Source organism: Biomphalaria glabrata, chromosome 13 (assembly GCF_947242115.1).
Source record: "Biomphalaria glabrata chromosome 13, xgBioGlab47.1, whole genome shotgun sequence".
Classification (NCBI taxonomy): domain Eukaryota; kingdom Metazoa; phylum Mollusca; class Gastropoda; family Planorbidae; genus Biomphalaria; species Biomphalaria glabrata.
The window spans coordinates 31,640,720-31,661,186 of NC_074723.1; the positions used below are offsets into that span (position 1 = coordinate 31,640,720).

General features: G+C 37.6%; 2 protein-coding genes across 3 annotated transcripts; one reads left to right on the plus strand and one right to left on the minus strand.

Annotated features, from left to right (window-relative positions):
- The first annotated feature begins 3,195 nt into the window (after positions 1-3,195).
- LOC106080210 (fatty acid-binding protein 10-A, liver basic-like) lies at positions 3,196-20,207 on the plus strand. Of its 2 annotated transcripts, none has more exons than XM_056008020.1 (5): positions 3,196-3,252; positions 8,251-8,331; positions 10,568-10,743; positions 14,667-14,771; positions 16,475-20,207. In XM_056008020.1, exon 5 carries the CDS (start codon positions 17,687-17,689, stop codon positions 20,060-20,062), a length of 2,376 nt encoding a protein of 791 aa, XP_055863995.1. In that variant the 5' UTR covers positions 3,196-3,252; positions 8,251-8,331; positions 10,568-10,743; positions 14,667-14,771; positions 16,475-17,686; the 3' UTR covers positions 20,063-20,207. The 2 variants fall into 2 exon arrangements, with proteins under 2 accessions (XP_055863995.1, XP_055863996.1); XM_056008021.1 differs by having other exon boundaries at positions 16,475-17,786.
- On the minus strand, positions 6,326-7,563 carry LOC129922560 (uncharacterized). The gene is made up of 2 exons (XM_056009202.1): positions 7,498-7,563; positions 6,326-7,387 (listed from the first exon to the last, which is right to left on the minus strand). The coding sequence occupies exons 1-2, from the start codon at positions 7,561-7,563 to the stop codon at positions 6,326-6,328; spliced, it is 1,128 nt and encodes a 375-aa protein (XP_055865177.1).
- Positions 20,208-20,467: the final 260 nt, after the last annotated feature.

The window sequence follows — 20,467 nt, forward strand, 5'->3', positions numbered from 1 at the left end:
AATTTTATAGGCCCATAATACATTGCAAATAAAACTGAATTGTTCCTTGAAAAGATAGGATACCCCACATATTTAGATTTTTGCTTTGAGGATCGCCGCTGAAAAAAAAATTATTCGATAAATAGTATTTAAGAAAATGTAAGTATAAATTGTGAGTTATAGTCCCAAATTTATTTAACTAGAAAAATATCAGATTGAGTAAAGGTTGGGAAAAGGCGACTATGAATACATTATTTGAGTTTAGAACTCATCTCAATCATGACTTTTATACTGAAAAATTTCGTTTGAATTCTAACTTTTCCAATGCAAAGTCTTTCTTAAAATAATTATGATAAATTCATGTGAAATTACATAAACTCTGTCTAGAAATGGGAGGGGCGGTAGAGTGAAAACGATTAATCCTCGCTCCTTTAATAATCTCTGCTAAAGATTGCATTTGGCATTAAAGAATAGGGGTGGGGCGACTCGATATAAGAATTTAATTTATAGTATATATAAATTATATTAGTGACAGATTTTTTAAAATTTTGTAATTTCTTAACTATAATACAAAAAGAAAAAGTATTGATTTGTCCGATAGGGGAAATGCGATTGCATGTATCGCCCCTCCCACCTGGTACAACCCTTTTTCATTTAAATTTACTTATGATGCAATTTGAGATTAGAGTATGGTACGACATAATATACAATAGGTCACATATCTATACGTAGTTTATATTATATAGATATTCAACTAATTTTGTTCAAAAACTATGATTTTCCACAAAAATAGGACCGCCCCCCCCCCAGCTTTCAGAGGGCTAGAGTGGGGAGGGCAGTACATGCAATCGCCCCCCCCCTCACCCACCGAATCGGCCAAAATACCAGAAAGGGAGCGACATAATATAAAATTTATATATTAATTCAACTAATTTTGTTCACAAACTATGATTTCTCCATAAAAACGGACCGCGCCCCCCACTCAAAGGGTTTAGGTGGGAAGGGCAGTAGAGATATTCGCCCCCCCCCCCCAACCAATCGGCCAACAGGGAACGACATAATATAAAGATCGGTTAAAATATCAATAACAAGTTCTGATAATATTGATATTAAATTGATTTTGTTAGCAAGCTGTGATTTCAACAAACAAATTGGACCGCCCCCCCCCACTCGAAAGTGTAGGGGGAGCGGGATTGATACCATCGCCCCCCTCCCGACCCCACCAAATCGGCCAACATACTAGAGGGGAGGCGAAATAATCTAAAAATAGGTTGAAATATAAATAATTAGTATATATTTTTAACATCAGTAATAAATTGGTATACAAATTGTGTGAATCCTATACTTAAGTTCGTCCGCCCTCCCCCCTTCGGGGGGGGGGGGCGATCGCCCCTACCGCCCCCCCCCCCTGGATCCGCCAGTGGCTCTGACCAAATCGTGGCCTACGTCATCACTGGTCAGAGGCCAAGGTTATGCTTCACTGATGATGCGTGTTTGCGTAACCACTGTGTTGCTGTGTAGTGTACATAGACAGAAAGATTCTTTTGAAACAAATAGAATCTTCATCTAAATATGATTTAGACTTTTCAAAACATTCAACATGGATTAGAACTCTAGATCTACAATTGTGAACAAATGTCTCGTTTTGTAAAGGATCTAGATCTAGCAGATGCTTTTCGATTACCAAAATATGATGAATGATGGCTTAGAAAGAAAAAAATGGCCAGCGGTAAAACATTTGGCTTAGTAGAAGGATTAGATCTACGTACCATTAAAGGAGTACTCTAAACTCTAAAGTAAGTAAATATTTCTAGATCCAGCATAGTAATATTGTACATAATTAATTGACTTTTATGGGTCACGGAGGTCACGATCGGAGGGCCGGATGGAACCACGTCTTTGGCCGGATCTGGCCCGCGGGCCGCATTTTGGGCATCACTGGGTTACGCGAATTATCACAGCACTTGTAGAATGTTCGTGTTATACAGATAAGGAACTAGTGTTTAAGAGGGAAAACATATTAGGAACTCCATTTATTACGTAAACACAATCGGTACTGCACTGACGCGCTAGTGTGCAAATGTACATATAATACCAATATGTTACAGCGTCTATGGTTACAGCACTCCTACGCCGAAAGTCACGTGACAGATGAGATGAATTACAGAGAAGACGAATAACACTCTATCTAAGACTAAGACTGTTTTATTGATCCTTACTGAAATTTGTTGTGATTACAAGGACTCTTTTCTCATATAAAGACAACACAACAGAAAAATACACATAAATACAACAGACACAACATGAAGAGTTCATTCAGCGACTACACACAAGTATCTTGGTGCTTTTCATGTTCCCTGATCAGAGTCTGACCGTGTGAGGTACGAACGAGTTTTTGTACCGCTCTGTTCTTGTTTTGATTGACAGCAGTCGCCCACTTCGCGACGACCTGACTGATGGAGCGGGTGGCCGTTGTCTTCCATGATTTTTTCGATTTTTCTTAGACACTTTTGTTCAAAAAGTTCCTTTAAATATGGTAATGTTGTGAGTGTAATTTTGGATGCTTTTTTAATGATGTTTTCTAGACGTTGCAACAGTTTAGATGAGGCGTTGCCTTGCCAACAAGCTATTCCGTATGTTAGCAGGATTTGTATAGTCGCGCCGTAAAAAGTCTCAAGGATCTTCTGGTTTAGTTTAAAGCTATTGAGTTTGTATAGAAAAAAGAGTCGCTGGGCTGTTTTCTTTGTCAGAGTTCCAAGGTGGTCTTCCTATGAAAGCTTGTTGTTGATGATAACGCCTAGATATTTATATGCCTTGTTCAATAGATGTAGTGTTTATTTGCAGTTCACGTAGGCCCCTATAGTTTTTTTTTTCTCAAATCTATTATAAGTTAATTAGTTTTTGTGACATTCAGTTCTAGAAAGTTGTCGGTGCACTAGTTTGTAAACTCTTCTATCGAGCTTCGATACTGAATTTCGTCTCCTGAAATAAGACAGACTATGGCAGTATCATCAGCGAATTTAATGAGTTTAACTTTCGCCAGGTTGTGGTGCCGCCGCTGATTACCTCACCTCTCACATATATACTCACATCTGTTTAATTCCCCCTTTTTTTCCCCGTCTTTTTGTCACTTGCCAACTGCTTCAACGTGTAGTTCCCAAATGGACATTTAATGTCATACGTTATACTCACACTTTAATGTCCTACTTTAAACTCACACTCGCGAATAGATCTCTTGAGTACAAAGTAACTAGATCTTGTTGTGAGAAACTTGTAAGTCACAAAAACCCATCTCGATTACAAATTTAAATTGTATGCAAATGTTTGACAACTACACACAACCGATCGTTGGACTATTTAAACAATTTGTCTGTAACGACTTAACGACTTGTATTTTCTATTTCATTTGAGATTTGAACTATTTGTTTGTGCTCACATCTTTTAAGACTCTTAATACTAAGGTAGGGGAGCTTAAATACAGACGTTACTTTAAAAAGAGTTGATTACGTTGCACAAGTGTTCCTAGGCCAATCTAGTCATGCATGTGAATCAATGACTTAAATTCTACCAATCATTGGTTTTCCTGGCTGACTCAGGCAACCCATACCATTCCATATTAGAGATAGCACTAGGGAAGAAAGAGCGTTTGTAAAGATTAGCGGTGGCATATGGAGCAAAGTATTAGCCTTTATTTTATTAGATTTTATTTTATGTTTGAAGACGTTTCAGTGTTTTATGTATAATTTCTACTTTACATACTTTATAAATAGGCCTATATATATATATATATATATATATATATATATATATATATATATATATATATATATATATATATATATATATATATATATATATATATATATATATATATAGATAGATAGATAGATAGATAGATAGATAGATAGATAGATAGATAGATAGATAGATAGATAGATAGATAGGTGGATGGATGGATGGATGGATGGATGGATGGATGGACGGACGGACGGACGGACGGACACACAGACAGATAGACAGACAGACAGACAAAAAGACAGACAGACAGATAGATAGATACATAGATAGATACATAGATACATAGATACATAGATACATAGATACATAGAGAGATAGAGAGAGAGAGAGAGAGACTAAACAAAAACATAAAATAGAATACAAAAAGTCCACTTCATATTCCTTACGCAGGGACTAATTCGCATAAGCTCTTTCTTGTACATAATGTCGTTAGCTCTTGGAATAGATTTATAATATCAGCCATGATTTTGGCGGCCAGGAAATCCAGGTCTCCAAAACGTAGTCTATTTCTGGATTTTACATTGGTGCATGGAAACTCGTTGGCTGTGATAATCTTGTTGTTTTTTTTTTAAATAAAGGAACATTTATAGAAGATATAGCCTAACCTTCTGACCTACGAATAGTTTAGAGACTTACATCGTTACAAAATGTTCCTTTTTTTTTTTTGTTCATTTGTTACAATTAGTGCAATAGAAATAAGATGAATGTCTGGGCATTAGCTATGGTAGCCCACAGCAGTCCCCCACGCACCTGATGTAGGCCCTTTTCCAAAGAAACAGTAAGGGCCGATACAGTGTGGGATCAGCGGCGTCACAGGAACTACCAAAGTGTAGCAGTGTAAGCTGCAAGCTACCAGGGTTACCGGCTCTTGATTTTTCCTCAGGGTTGACTCCCAAAACCTTCCCCGTGTTTGGGTATAGTCGCAAGGCAAGGCAGCACAGGTGTGTCTTCAGAGTTGTCCTTTTCTAAGCCGGGTAACCAGCCAAGGGAAACTAACTCCACCTGCACGAAGCTATAACTGGTTTAGGAAATAGCGTAAGCCAGAATCATTAGTAATTACCTTTTTACCTTTACCTATCCCTTAGTCTGTTGGACCGTTGGGGCACCAGGCAAGATTTGTCGACCGTCTTTCTCCATTCCTCCCTTTTTTTTGCCTTGTTCAGAACCTCTCTCAATGGCAGGCCTGTCCATTCTTTAATGTTGTTCTCCCATCGCTTTTTCTGTCTGCCTCTTCTTTCCCTGGCACTGTTCCCTGAAGAAAGGTCTTTGCGAGCCCCGTAGATCTCGTAATGTGGCCAAAGGTTTTAAGCTTTCGTTTTTTCACAATAGTAAGCAGGTCGTCATGAGCTCCGATCGCTACAGTAACCCTGTCTCTGATTTCTTGGTTTGTGATGCGGTCTTTGAATGTGATGCCTAGGATCCTTCTGTAGCATCTCAATTCCATTGCTAGGATCCTCCTCTCAAGCTCTGCATTCAACGTCCACGACTCACAAGCATATAAAAATGTGGCCATGACCAGAGAGCGCATCAGTCTAATTTTGGTGCCGAGGGCTAAGCCCTTATCTTTCCATATTATTTTAAGTTTTGAAAGGGCTGCTGTGGACTGTGCTATTCGGGCCAATAATTCGGGTTTTGTTCCCTCATCTGAGACAATAGCTCCGAGGTATTTGAAGCTGTTAACACTAGTTAGCTTTTCACCTCCAATACTGATGCCTCTTTTAAAGCCCTGATGGCTATTGGTCATAATTTGAGTTTTTTCGGCATTTATTTGCATGCCATATGCTGCGGAAGTCTTGTCAATGCGCATCACCAGGTTAGCTAGTTCTTCTTCTGTCCCTGCTAGGCCGTCAATGTCATCTGCGAAGCGCAAGTTAGTAATTCTTCTTCCTCCAATGCTAACAGTACCTTCATAGCCCTAGAGGGCATCTTCCATTATCCTTTCAAGGAAGATATTGAAGAGTGTTGGTGACAGTAGGCAGTCTTGTCTTACTCCAACTGTGGTTTTGAACCAGTCCCCAATATTATTGTTGAAGTACACCGCACTGGTGGCCTCCTTGTAGAGGTTCTGGATAACTTTGATTATGTTTTTATTAATGTTGTACTTTTCCATTGTCGCCCAGAGTGCTCCGTGCCATACTCGATCGAAAGCTTTCTTGAAATCAATAAAGACATGGAAAAGATTCTCTTGGTGTTGGAGATATTTCTCACAGAGTATTCTGAGGTTTAGGATTTGCTCTGTTGTGCTGCGACCTTGTCTAAAACCTGCTTGTTCTTCTGATATGATGTTGTCTGCTATCGGTTTTAGCCGGTTTAATATGATTTTTAACAGTACTTTGCTGGGATGACTTATGAGGCTGATGGTGCGATAGTTTTGACAGAGTTGTAAGTTGCCTTTCTTTGGAAGGGTTATTATGAGTGATTGGGTCCAGGGTTTGGGCCAATCTCCTGATTGCCAGATCTTGTTGCAAATCATATAGAGTGCGTTTATCATAGTTTCTCCTCCCGCCTGAAGAAGTTCGCCAGGAATGTTGTCAACTCCGGCCGATTTTCACTTTTTCAGGGCTTTTACTGCTGCTGCTACTTCCGAGCGAAGAATCGGATAGTCGTCAATGTTGGAAACTGTCGGGACATTTAGTATCTCTGGATCTCCTGAGATTTCAAAGTTATACAACTCTGAACAGTATTCCGTCCATCTTTTCAACACATCTTTGTCCTCGGTTAAGCATTTGTTGTTTTTGTCTTGTATTGTGTTGGTTCTTCCATGCTTTGAAGTAGTGAGGTCCTTTACTAATTGGTACGCTTTTTTGCTGTTGTTTCTATTAAGTCCCTGTTCAATTTCTTGACACTTATTCTCTATCCACTTTTTCTTCGCTTCTTTCATTCCCTTTCTAATCCGTTTGTTGACGCTTTTGTATTCTTGGACATATTTTGGGTCGGACAGCTTTTTCCCTTTAAGCTCCCGTCGCTTGTCACAGAGTTGGAGTATATCCTCTGTTACCCAGGGTTTTTTGGGCGGGCGGAGCTTCCCTAATATTTCCAGGGCTGTATCTGTGACTGCTGTGTTTAGCATATTGACTTGCGTATCGATATCCTGGTCATTGGAGTCCAAGATGTTGAGGGCTGCAAAGCGTCCTCCTACTTGTGCCTCGAATATGGCAGCTACTTGGGGGTCTTTCAGCTTGTCCAGGTCAAATTTTATCCTGGTAGGTCCTTGTTTTGTTACCTTTTTTAGGTGTACTTTAAGGGTCGTCATAACAAGGTCATGGTCGCTTCCAATGTCAGCTCCAGGAAAACTTCTTGTTTTAGCTGTATGGATGCTTGTCTTAAAACTCTGTTGCACCATGATATAGTCGATCTGGTTGTGGTGCTCTCCGTTCGGACTGTGCCATGTGGTTATACGCGATTTTTTGTGGCATCCTAGTGTGTTAGCCAGTAAGAGATTGTTGTATTTTGCAAATTCTAACAGTCTTCGACCTCGTTCATTGGTTGAGAGGTTACTGTATTTTCCACAAGTGCCTTTCCAGGTTTGATAGGAGTCACTTCCTACTTTGGCATTCCAGTCTCCTTGTACAACAAGGATGTCCTTTTTCGGGACCTTATTGACCACTTCCTGTAATTGATCATAACATGGCACCACTGGGCGAAAGGCCTTCTAGATTAAGGTCACCGGCCAGGGCGGAAGAGTCCCAGGATGGACTACAACGGCCACGTGTTCAGGACCAAGGCGATCCACCTAATTGGAGGCATTCGGCTGTGGTCAGCATGGAGAGGGATGGGCGCCGCCATGCAAGTAAATAGCCCTTGTTACACCAAATGAGATGATGACCGTTAATAAACCCATACCGGCTCGGCCGTCGCCCGGGTTACCAAGGGCCGCGCCTACCGTTACAGACCAGGGCGGGGGTGAGAAGTATACTACTGGTCCATGCAAAACTAAAATAAATACCAGAAATAAAATCACCATAGGAACATGGAATGTGAGATCACTACGAGACGAAAGAAAAGTTGAAGAGCTCACACATGAACTTAACCGACTCCGTTTCAACATCATAGGACTCTCTGAAATGCGCTGGAAAAACATAGGTGAAACAACAACAGAAGATGGCCATAAACTGTACTACAGTGGACTACCAGATGTTCACGAACAAGGAGTAGGATTTCTTGTACACAGGAACTACAACAACTGCGTTGTGAATTGTTACCCTATATCCAGCCGACTCATCTCCATACGTTTAAAGGCATCACCCTTCAATATCACCATCATTCAAGCCTACGCTCCTACATCAACATATGACGATGAGGCAGTAGAAGAGTTTTATGATCATTAGTAATAGGCCTAACTATAAAAGCATTAAGAATGAATAGAAAATATAGGAATTTTAAACACATTTTTTCCAGTGTAAATAGACTTTGTGCCACATGTAAATATTCGTATCTAATACAAATGGTTTTACATTTATTGACAATCTAAAGAGAAGATGGAGGCGTTCCTTGGCAAATGGAAGGCGGATACAAGCCGTGATGTGGGTGTTAAGGAATATATGTCTGCTGGACGTAAGTCTACTCATTAACACATTATTTGTCCCACACCCATTCTCGGATTACGTTGAAACTTCGCACAATTATTCATTGACATAGATAAGAGATGAATCAATAAAAAAAAGTAACCAATAGAGAATTAATTACTGGTAATTCATTATTTTAATGGCAACAAGGAGGAAAAATAATACATTTATTCACATATTTAGCTGTGTTGGGTTTAGTCCCCTTAACCCTTAAAATGCTGAGCTGTTTTACAATGAGGGCATACAAAATGGAATTACAATTGTGTTGTTTAGAGGCTAAACTACCACACGCGTTTTAAGGGTTAAATGGTTGTTAACGCTATTTCTTCCTCACGCATTCTGCGATCAAGTTTTACCTAACCAAAGATGAATCTTAAAGAAAAAAATTCCCTAGACAATTAATTATTGTTATTTAATAACTTTGTTTGGAGGCTAGGTGGCTGAGCGGTAAAGCGCTTAACTTCCGAACCGGGGTTCGAGATTCGAAACCTGGTGAAGACTGGAATTTTTTATTTCGGGATCTTCGGGCGCCTCTGAGTCCATCCAGCTCTATTGAGTACCTGACATTAGTTGGGGAAAACTAAAGGCGGTTGGTCGTTGTGCTGGCCACATGCCACCCTTGTTAACAAATGACCGCAAGGTCTGAAAGGGGAACTTTAATAAAAAAATATTTTGTTCGATATCGAATAAAGGAAATAACTTGTATAATATTGGTATATATAGTGTTAAGGACGGCGTTCTTTCCCTTTAGATAATCTTTGTTTTTTTTTTTGTTTTTTTTTTTTTTGCTTGTTTAAGGTTTACATTCTTTCAGAAAAAAAATAAAGCAACATAGAGAATTAAAAGGCAATGTGGAGAAATGTAGAGGCAATATAATGAAACCTAAAGATAAATGTTAGAAATATATTTAAAAAAAACTGAAATCCAATAGGTAAACTAAACCATATGAATACTATATTATAAATTATCATTGTTACCAACCAAATAATAGAAACTACTTTAAACTACAAGCGAAAATGCATTGAAAAGAAATTTAATCTTTCAGAACTAAATAGTCAACTAAGAAAAAAAAGGTATACTTTTTATATGTATAGAGCTTTACAACATTTTTTTTTACCATCTTTTAGACCAGAAATGGACGGCTGAGCGGTAAAGCCCTATTAAGCTTCTGAAAAGGGGAGTCACGCGGAACCCTAGTGTTCCGAGAGGTCTGAATGGGTGTTCCATGAACTACTGAAATCATTAACTACTGGGATAACACGAGAATTAACTCTTTCTCTCCTGAGTGACGATACCGTCGTTGATTAGACCCCGTTAAATCAACTTAATATTTGCGTTTCTAAACTTTAATTTGTGCTATATAAAAAAGGGCGTGCGTTTATCTATACCGCTTAAAATAGTTCCTAGTTAAAACAAAAACGTAATTGAAGTTTAACCCTAACAGGCTATTGAAATACTAATTGGAAATATGAATACTTCCTTTTGAACTCGGAAAATAATTACGGAGAGATAGAGTTAATCTTTCTTTAAAAAAAAATGCAAAGTGTTCTGTTAAATACTCAGAATGTGAGTAGTGTACCGTCAACGAAAAAGTTTGGGAAACACTGTTTTAGAGGATTCTTTGGAAACAAAAATATATTAACCCTTAAGACGCGTTTGGTAGTTTGGCGTCTTATCATCAGAATCGTAATTCCATTTTGTATGCACTTTTTGTGAGATAGTTCAGCACTTTAAGGGTTAAAATCTTTGCTTTGTAGTCCCATCGAATTTGTTTCAAAAGTGTATTAAGGAAATTTGCATTATTAATCTTAGGCTGAACAGAATGAGCTATTTCAATAGCAAAACAAAAGTCAATAAGGGTAAAGAGTATAATATAAAAGTGGTGTCCAAACTACGTCCCGTCAGTCTTTTCCGGTCTGAATCACGCTGCTATTCGGCCCAACGGAAAATTCAGCCCACATTTAATTATGAAGCCGCAGAGGTTCAGTTCCAATGGACTTCACTGGTTTTTTTTCTTTTCGGTGATGTGACCAGTGACTCGCGTGACGTGTCTTTAATTAACCCAAGACCGAAAAGGTCGGTCACCACCGGTTTATAAGGAACTCACCATTCGAAATAAATACCAACAAGTACGTGACCTATATATTTATATTATTCTCTATTATTCTCTATGTACTAAGAATTAATCACAGACCTATATATGTCTTTGGACTCCTCTTATTCAGTGATGCCACCGGAAGTGGTAGAGAAAATCTTGACCAACGGTTACACTTTGGAGATAGTGAAATCCGGCAGTGGTTATAGAGCAGAGATGACAAGTCCTGGCTCGCCTACCATATCAAATGAGTTCCAGCTAGGGAAAGAGATCACTCTAGACGGCCCAGGAGGATTAAAATTAAAGGTAAGAGCACGTGCACAATGCCAATTATAATATCCCATAGAACAGTGATGGTCACGCTCTGGCCAGCGGGCCATTTCCGGCCCGCGACGCTTGGCTATCCGACAGCACGAAAGTTTTGCGACAATGTTTGTGGAAGATGCAGGGGATGGGTACCGTCGGACACGAGGATTATGAGATGACACTTCTCGTGAGACTCGTGTCGGAAATGTCAATGAAAATGATGTGTCAATGGAAATAGTATGTCTATGGCAATAATATGTCTATTTTGTCTATGGCACTGCTATGTTTATAGAAATGCTATGTTTATTGAAATGATATGGCATCCATACATTTTGTAAAATTAATACCACCTCAACATCCCTAATAATAGGCAGCATTTACAGACCACCAAATTCTAGTTTAGAATACATGCAGGAACTATGTAATCAGATTACTACACTTAAAGAGACAAATAAAAATGCAGTTTTTTGGATTATGGGTGAGTTCAACCTACCTGATATAAATTGGAAAACACTAACCATAGATAAACACCAAAACCTTAAGGACATAAATGAGCTTTTCATAGAAACTTTACACAACCTAAGTTTAGATCAAATCATTAAAAAGCCAACTAGATTAAACAACACATTAGATCTCTTCTTAACCAACAGACCTGGATTAGTAGTTGATTATGAAATTATCCCTGGTCTATCAGACCATGAGATCATAAAAATACACAGTCAGATAAAAGCATTAGCCAATACAAAGCCCAAAAGAAAAATCTTACTCTGGAATAAATGTAACCTGACACAACTACACCAAGCTGCACTAAACTTTCAACAAACATTCTTATTAGAAAAAGACATTAACCAACCAGTCGATGACCTCTGGAATTTCATTAAAAACCATCTTAAAAGCATTATAGAAAATCATATATCAACTAAATATACATCAAACAAAATAAATAAATGCTGGTTTAATAATAGACTAAAGAAGCTTTGTAAACAGAAGGTAAACCTATATAAAAAATTTAAAGAAACTAATGCAAAAAGAGTTTACAAAAAGTATATAAAAATTAAACACTTAACCCAAAAAGTAAGCAGACAGCTGCAGAGTGAATACATAAACAATGTAATATCTAAAGATAACAACAAAAACCTATGGTCATACATTAAGTCTAAGAAAATGGAAACAACAGGCATAGCGCCATTAAAAGATGAACATAACATAATACATAATGATAATGAAACTAAAGCAAACATTCTAAACAAATACTTTGCATCAGCATTCTCAGCCCCAGGAGACAAAGACATATTACTGAATTTGAACCAAGTAAACAACATAGAAGATATAGTAGTACAAGAAAATGGAATTCAAAAACTATTAGCCAACACCAAACCAAATAAAGCTTCTGGACCTGATGGTATTCCAGCTAGATTACTCAAAGAACTAAGCAATGAGCTAGCCCCAGTGTTCAAAATACTCTTTCAGGCTTCACTTAACCAGGGCAGAGTACCAAAGGACTGGAAAGAAGCTAATGTCACCCCCCTATTTAAAAAAGGAGAAAAATCTGACCCAGGAAACTACAGACCATTATCACTTACCAGCATCACATGTAAAATCCTAGAACACATAATATGTAGTAACATCATTAACCACTTAGACAAACATAATGTCCTCACACCATACCAACATGGCTTTAGGAAATATAGATCATGTGAAACACAACTAATAGGACTAATTGATGATTTTTCAAAAGGTTTAGATAATAGTGAACAAATAGATGCTATCTTACTAGATTTTTCTAAGGCTTTTGACAAAGTTCACCACCATAGTTTGCTTAAAAAATTAAAATATTTCGGCATTAATGGTCCACTGCATCAGTGGATTAAAGATTTTCTGATAGGGAGAGAACAAACTGTAATAATATGTAATATGTAATATGTAATATGTAAATAATTAATGGCTCTAAATCAACACCGATAACAGTAAACTACTATTTTTAATTTACATAAATGATTTACCAAATTGCATTTGTTCAGGAACAAAAGTCAGATTATTTGCAGACGATTGCATAATATATAGAACAATAAAAACAACACAAGACACAGATATTTTACAAAGAGAATTAGATGAATTACTGAAATGGGAATCAAATTGGAGCATGTCTTTCCACCCAGAAAAATGTCAGTTGTTAAGAGTAACAAAAAAACTAAAACAAATTAATTCCACTTATCTTATTCATGGCAAACCAGTAACACAGACTAAAAACGCAAAATACCTAGGTGTTATAATAAATGAAAAACTATCATGGAATCCACATATTGATGAAACTACAAAAAAATCAAACAAAGCATTAGGATTTATTAAAAGAAATTTCTATAAATCAAATAAGAACATAAAACTAAAATGTTATTTAACCTTGGTTAGGCCAATAATAGAATATGCATCCTCCGTTTGGGACCCCTCAACTCAAGAAAACATTAAGAAACTGGAACAGACACAAAATAGAGCAGTGAGATTCATAACAAACGAATATTCACATTTGACTAGAGTAACACCTTTAGTAAAATCACTAAATTTAGAAAGCCTTCAGGACAGAAGGCTCAAACGTAAAGTAGCAATCATACATAAAACACTGAACCATAATCTTCAAATACAAAAACAAAATTTAATAAAATACTCTGAAAGACACAAAGATAAAGGCACATTCCTCGTCCCATATGCTAGGACAAATGTGTACAAATACTCCTTCTTCCCTAGTGCTATTAGAGCATGGAATGGGTTGCCTGAGCTAGCCAGGAAAACCAGTGACTTGGCAGAATTCAAGTCATTGGTTAATATGCATGACTAAATGCATGACGTGTAGGACGTAATCATCTTCTTTTTTGAAGTAACGTCTGTATTATATAAGATAAGATAAAAAGGAATGCGCACCGCTGCAATTTCCAGAGGTTAGTATTTGTATAACTAGAAAAACTGGTTTGTATGCTTTGTATTGATCGACTCGAAAGTTTTCATAAGTGTTGTAACTTTTGCTTTTTTGCTGGTTTTAAATACCCAGATGGACGCGTTCTTTGCGCCTTAGATGTTCCATCTAAATAAAAAACCTAGGTCTCAGAGTCCCTACAAAAAATGTGGTGATTTTGTTAAAAAAAGCGAAGAGACCTATATCGCCAAACTCTCGTTTAAAGACTACCAAAAGCGCTGTTAGCCTAAGCCAGATGGTTGTTTATTTATCTAGACATTGACGCATCGTTGTACTCTGAGATGCCTTGTACGTGAAGTGGTCATAAACATCTTACATCTGTGAGTTACTGTAGGTGCGGAGCTTGGTGTTAATACCCAGCGCTGGGTCGGACACCAATCACGTTTGGGGGGGGGGGGGATGACAGCATGCCGAGCTTAAAAGAGGTCGATGTAGAAGAGGCTACCCCTCTCACAAACACACGGAGGGCTCTGCGAAGATCAAATCAGTCGCCATTTTGCCCTCACTGGCATAGAAGAAAGCAGTTGTCAGCTGGTGGCTTCTGAAAGAGACAGCGGGAGAGATTCACGAAGGTCGCAAGACAAATTTTTAAGACCAAAGGAAAACACTTGCCGAAAACAGGCGTAGACGACGAAAGGTTAACTAGACTACAGACTGAGACAGGCTTGTCTGTACCAGATGTGGTAAAATATGTAAATATCAACTTGGTTTGAGTGGTCACGTGAAATACTGCTCTCATCCGTAATCTTAGGAAAAGAAGACGATGTCTTATATAAATACCCAAATGAACTTTTACTGTTATAATATTTTTTATGATATGCCAATTAGTTTACTTTTTTTCAATACATGTAGGCCTAGCTGGCATTGCTATTCTTTAGTTGATACGCCAGGAGAGCTTTAACTTTGAAGAGATATTATAAATTGCATTTGCAACCAATTCGTTTTCTCTTCTAAGTCTATCAGCAAGTTAGATGGAAACAAGATTGTAGAAGACGCCACTGCTGAGAATGGGCTGAAGCTGAACATTGTTAGAGAAATCATCAATGGAGAATTAAAAATGGTAAAAGTATATTACGTTCTTACTTTTCTTCAGACATTTTTATTTAATAAAGGCAAATCTATAGATAGCTAAGTTTTTGTGTATCCTGGGTCGTATCGTTGATAAACAAGCGTTGAATTTTTTTTTCGCACTTTTCAGAATTAAATTTCTCTTTAGCTTGTTGACATCATGCACACAAAACAAAGAATGGACCTCATTCACCAATCGTAAACAAACAACATTTAGCGACGTGATTCTCTCTCTTCTATACAAATTACGATCTAATTTTAATCAGATAGTTCGTCCATCGTGGTTCGATGAAGACCACTTTGTCATCCAGGGGGCTGAGGGCTTTGCACTGGGGTTTTATGCCTCCTCATGTGGCTGGTGAGACATGTGAGCCCGGAATGTTCGGTCGCACACTGGGCAGGTTATTCCAGCTGGAGCTAGTGTCGTTTGGCTTGCTTTAATACACAATGGCTATCACCTCCCCCTTTTTTTTTTTTTTCGTTGTTTTATCAATATTATCACGTGACTAAATGTTGTTTTTTTTACGATTGGTGAATGAGGTCCATTATTATTTAGGTTGGCAGAAGTGAACTTTTGATATAGCGGTCTGGAACGTGCTGATTCATGTTTTGTTAGGGACAGTGAATAACTGTGCAAAGTTTCAACTTGATCCGAGAATGAGACGTGGGAGAAATAACGTGTTCAAAATGTGTACCAGACTATAAATGGCACCTCCTGTCTCGGAAGACAATGGATACGACCACGTAATTCACTGGCTTTGTTTTCGTCTTGAGACGGGGCAGAATCTGATGTGACTGATCAAGCCAAATCTGGAGCGGCAGAGTTTGCCACAGTATGTGCATGTATATGCATCTGCCCTAGGGCTAGCTGACAGTGCAGCTTTCTTTTTCTTTCTTGATATAAGCTTTGTAGTAATAAAGCTTGTCTTCGAACATGAAGTCTAATGCGAAGTGCAGTGCTACATGTGGCAACGCCCGCAGTCCCAGCTGCGACCTACACATTTTGCCATTGGTCAATTTAGATTTTCTTTTTGCCGTCCACGTCTGTCCTCGTCAGAGAATTTGCTTTTAGCTTCGAAAGTGTATCCATTGGCATTTGTAGGCCTACGTGATCTCCAGCTGTCTCGTTCGGAAGACGCCCACTGTTTTTATGTCAGTTAAAGCAAGTTGGCGGCTAAGCTGGTCTTTAAATCGTTACGCCGATCGCCTTTCAGCTAACATAAAAGATTGCCTTTGGCATATGGTCGTGCCCCATGCGGGATAGGGTATGACAATATAAATATAACTCACCAAAATCGTGTTTCGACATAATTAAACAGACAGGTTCATTCATGTATTGACATAATTGACAGACAGGTGGAACTGTGTATTGACATAATTGACAATCAATCTTGTATGGAAATAAAAATTGTAGGTCAAATATCAAATCTACTATTCACTAAGCTTTATTAATGAAGCCCAGCGACTTGGAGAAATGGGTAACTCTAGCAGAGCTTTAGTTTTTTATTGGAAGGGAGTGAGGAGGATAGTCCCGGGGTTTGAACACTGCCAGCCGTCACCCTCAGCCGTACTGCGAGAGGTTTTGGCTAGAGTATATTAATCTTCAATTCTGAAGGAACATTTGGGAAAAAAAGAAAGTCTATGGTAATAAATGTAATAATAATGTAGAAACTGATTTTTATTTGACTGTTACAGGTGACCACCTCACAGGCAGGCGAGATGACACAGTACTTCAAGAGATGTTGACTGGCAGATGTGGTCTATAACAGAGAACAATACAATGTGATGCAGACATCCTCCATTCTCCAACACTAGCCTAGCTCAAGGCTGAATATTCAACAATACTATCAATTTCATTATTTTTTTTTAAATATTAAATAATACTTAAAACATGATCCTAAATGAGAACTGTGTGTGGATGAGTGTGTCTATGTATGTTTGAATAAAAACAAAATTAGAACTGCAAAAAAATTAATTGAAAGTTCAGCATTTAGTAAGGTAATTTAAATGAACATTAAATAATAAAATCGCATTCTGTCTTCAAGGCCCAAGATTAAGGAAGAGTAATGTAATGGTAATGTCTTTGATTCCGAAGATTAAGGATAAGTGTGCAGTGTTTCACATGACTACGCAAACCCAGTAGCGACCTACATATTTTTCAATACCTGATGCAGACAATGCCATTGTACGCAGGTGGTCTAAGTTTTCTTTCTGTCTTCTGCGCCTGTCTTCAATAAGAACTTTTCTTTGGGTCGCGAATGGATGTCCAGCGTCTGGCTCTTTCAGAGGCCATATGCTGCCAGCTACTTTCATCTATGCCATTGAGGGCGAAATGGCGCCTGGGTTATTCTTTATAGCGCTTACGGGGAAGGAAGTATACAGTATTAAATAATATTTGGTCTTTAAGGTCAGACAAAGGAACCAAATATATATTGTAAGCCCAAATATACCAATACATCTTTTCCCTATGGTTAGAAAGAAAAACTCACAAAATTCTGTACATTTAACCAGAAAAAAACACTAGATTTAATCAACATTATTGGTTAAGAATTTTATTCACTTCCAGGGCAATAATATAGACAAGTACATTAAATAACACAATCAAATACAAACAGAATCATTCAAAACAAAACAAAAAAGAATTACACATACATTGCATTTTTTTTTTCAAGAGTGCTTTGAAAGATAAGAAAGAGATGTCTTCCTTTTTTTTATCAAAATGTGAAGATTGGCTGAGGAAGATGTCATATTCATTATATTTAAATTTAGCTGAGATATCTTAAGCAATTAGTGTAGCGTGTGTTAACATCTCATTAAAAACACTGCTACAGTTGAGGAAGATCAACTTTACTAATCAAGCCCCTAAATGACACATCATTATTATTAAGTTTGATAATATCGGAACAAATGGGGCTTATACATAGGATAATGTTTGTAAAACATCTACTGGCGCTTTCATTGAGACCTTTTTATTTGCCACGAGACTTTGGGGTTATTTACATTGTCCTGGTTTATGTTCCGCCTACAGCCAAAACGGAAGTTGCAGCTGCAATAATCGCTGACGTAGTGCATGAGTTTCAGACAAGGTCACCGGACGCACCAGTAGTTATACTGGGTGATTTTAATAAATGCACCTTGAAGGTTGACCTACCCACCTTCTATCAACACATTTCATGTCCGACAAGAGAAAACAGAACTCTGGACTTATGTTATTGTAACATCAAAGGAGCATTCACATCTCGTGAAAAGCCACCACTAGGATCATCGGACCACAAAACAATACAACTGCTGCCTACCTACCGCACAAAACTTAAAGAAGGAAAAATCATTCAAAAAAACGTACAAGAATGGACACAAGACAATATTCTCAAACTACAGGGATGTCTAGACTGCACTGACTGGAGTTTGTTCAAAGAGACCACTTCAAATCTGGAAGAATGGGTCGACGCAGTGACAAATTACATCAAATTCTGTGAAAACATGTGTGTCAGTACTAAGAGCATCAAGATATACCCCAACAATAAACCATGGGTCACTGCAAAAATAAAACGGGAAATAATCAAAAAGAAAAGAGCATTTATGAGTGGCGATGGACAGACAAGGAAAATTGCTCAACGAAATCTCAACGTCGTTCTTGAGGAAGGGAGGAGAAACTACCGCACCAAGCTGGAAGACTCAATTAATACAAGTGACATGAGACAGGCGTGGGGCATCATGAACAAAATGGCAGGAGCACAAGTCAAATTTAAAAATAATCTTGCTACAAGAGACGAAAAAACATTGGCCAACGAGTTAAATGATTTCTATTGTCGCTTCGACACGAAAGATTTTAATTATCTAAGACTCAAAGCCCTTGAGGATGTCAATGTTAACAACTGCTTAGAATTAGCGATTACTAAAGAGCAAGTTTGTAACATTTTCAAAAACGTCAACCCAATGAAAGCTGGTGGGCCTGATGGAATAAAAGGGCGAATCTTAAAAGAATGTGCTGAACAACTAGCTGAACCTTTCCAAGATATTTTTTCTACTTCATTACTAAACCATGAGATACCACCTGTGTGGAAGTCATCTATAATTGTACCTGTGCCAAAGGTTTCCAAACCGAAGGAAATGAATGACTATAGACCTGTTTCACTTACTTCCATTGTGTCTAAATGTTTAGAAAAATTGGTTAAAATGTTTCTTCTGAATGATCTTTGTAATAAGTTAGACCCTTTACAATTTGCTTACCAAAAGGGTAAAGGTGTAGACGATGCCATCCTAAATATTTTAAACTGTGTCTACAAACATCTGGACTTACCGAACACTTATGTAAGATTGCTCTTTATGGATTTCTCATCAGCTTTTAACACTATACAACTTCATTTACTCATTGAAAAGATGAAAGCGTTGCAGATTAGTCCATACATAATACTATGGGCTAATGAATTTTTGACCCAGAGAGCTCAGAGGGTTAGGGTAAACAATGTTGTATCTAATGAACGCATAGCTAACACAGGGGCGCCCCAGGGGGCTGTAACATCGCCATTGTGGTTCATTTTGTACACCAATGATTTTCAATCCGATAGTTCTTGTTGCTCCTTCACAAAATTCGCTGATGATGCGGCTCTTCTTGCCCTGCTCTCAGAGAGCTCAGACGTAAATGAGTATTTCAAAGAACTAGAACACATTGGGGAATACTGTAGAGATAATTTTTTATTATTAAATGTAAAAAAAACCAAAGAAATGATAATCGATTTTCGTAGGGACAAGAAGGGAAATGATATTGTTTCTGTAGCTGGAGAGACTATTGAAATTGTGCAAACCTTTAAATACCTTGGTACTATCCTAGACAATAAACTAAATTTTACTGCAAATACTGATTATATCAGCAAAAAAGGGCAGCAAAGATTACGACTACTAAGAAAACTGTCCTCGTTTAATGTTAGCGAAAAGGCCTTGGCTATGTTTTATCACGCTCACATCTGCAATATTTTAAGTTTCAATATCACTGCCTGGTATGGCAATCTGAGCATTAAAAATAAGAATAAACTTTATAGAATCCTAAATGCTGCTGGCAAAATCATTGGCAAAAAACAAACCCCATTTGGTCAGTTGTTTGAGACAAACATCTATAAAAAAGCTAACAAGATCCTCGAAATAAAGAATCACCCTTTGTGTCAGGATTTTGTGATTTTACCATCACAAAAGAGATACAAGACACCGATAGCAAAGACAAACAGACACAAACACTCTTTTGTTCCCCTGGCAATCAAATCATTAAATAAGAACAATCTGGTATAAACTTTGTCACATGTAAATTATGAGTGCGTCTGGTGTGAATGTACACTTTGGTTTCTTATAGTTATAATGTTTTTTGTTTGGTGTAATGCACAAATTGTAAGACAAATTTCCTTACGGATAATAAAGATTATTATTATTATTATTATTATTATTATATTAGAGTTTAGCTGTTTTATGCAGGCCATGGCTTACAAGGATTTATATTACTAGCACAATGCCTGACCACCTTAGACTTGCCTAGATTCAATAAGAGTCTTTAAAAGAAAACATTCTCAGTCTCAACAAGGACTTGAACCTAGGAATAACAATTTTAATGACAAAATGTATCATTTATTTATTTCTAGATCTCCATTCCATTAACTAAAACTTCACTAAAACATTGTTAAAAAAATAATTTAAAGCTTT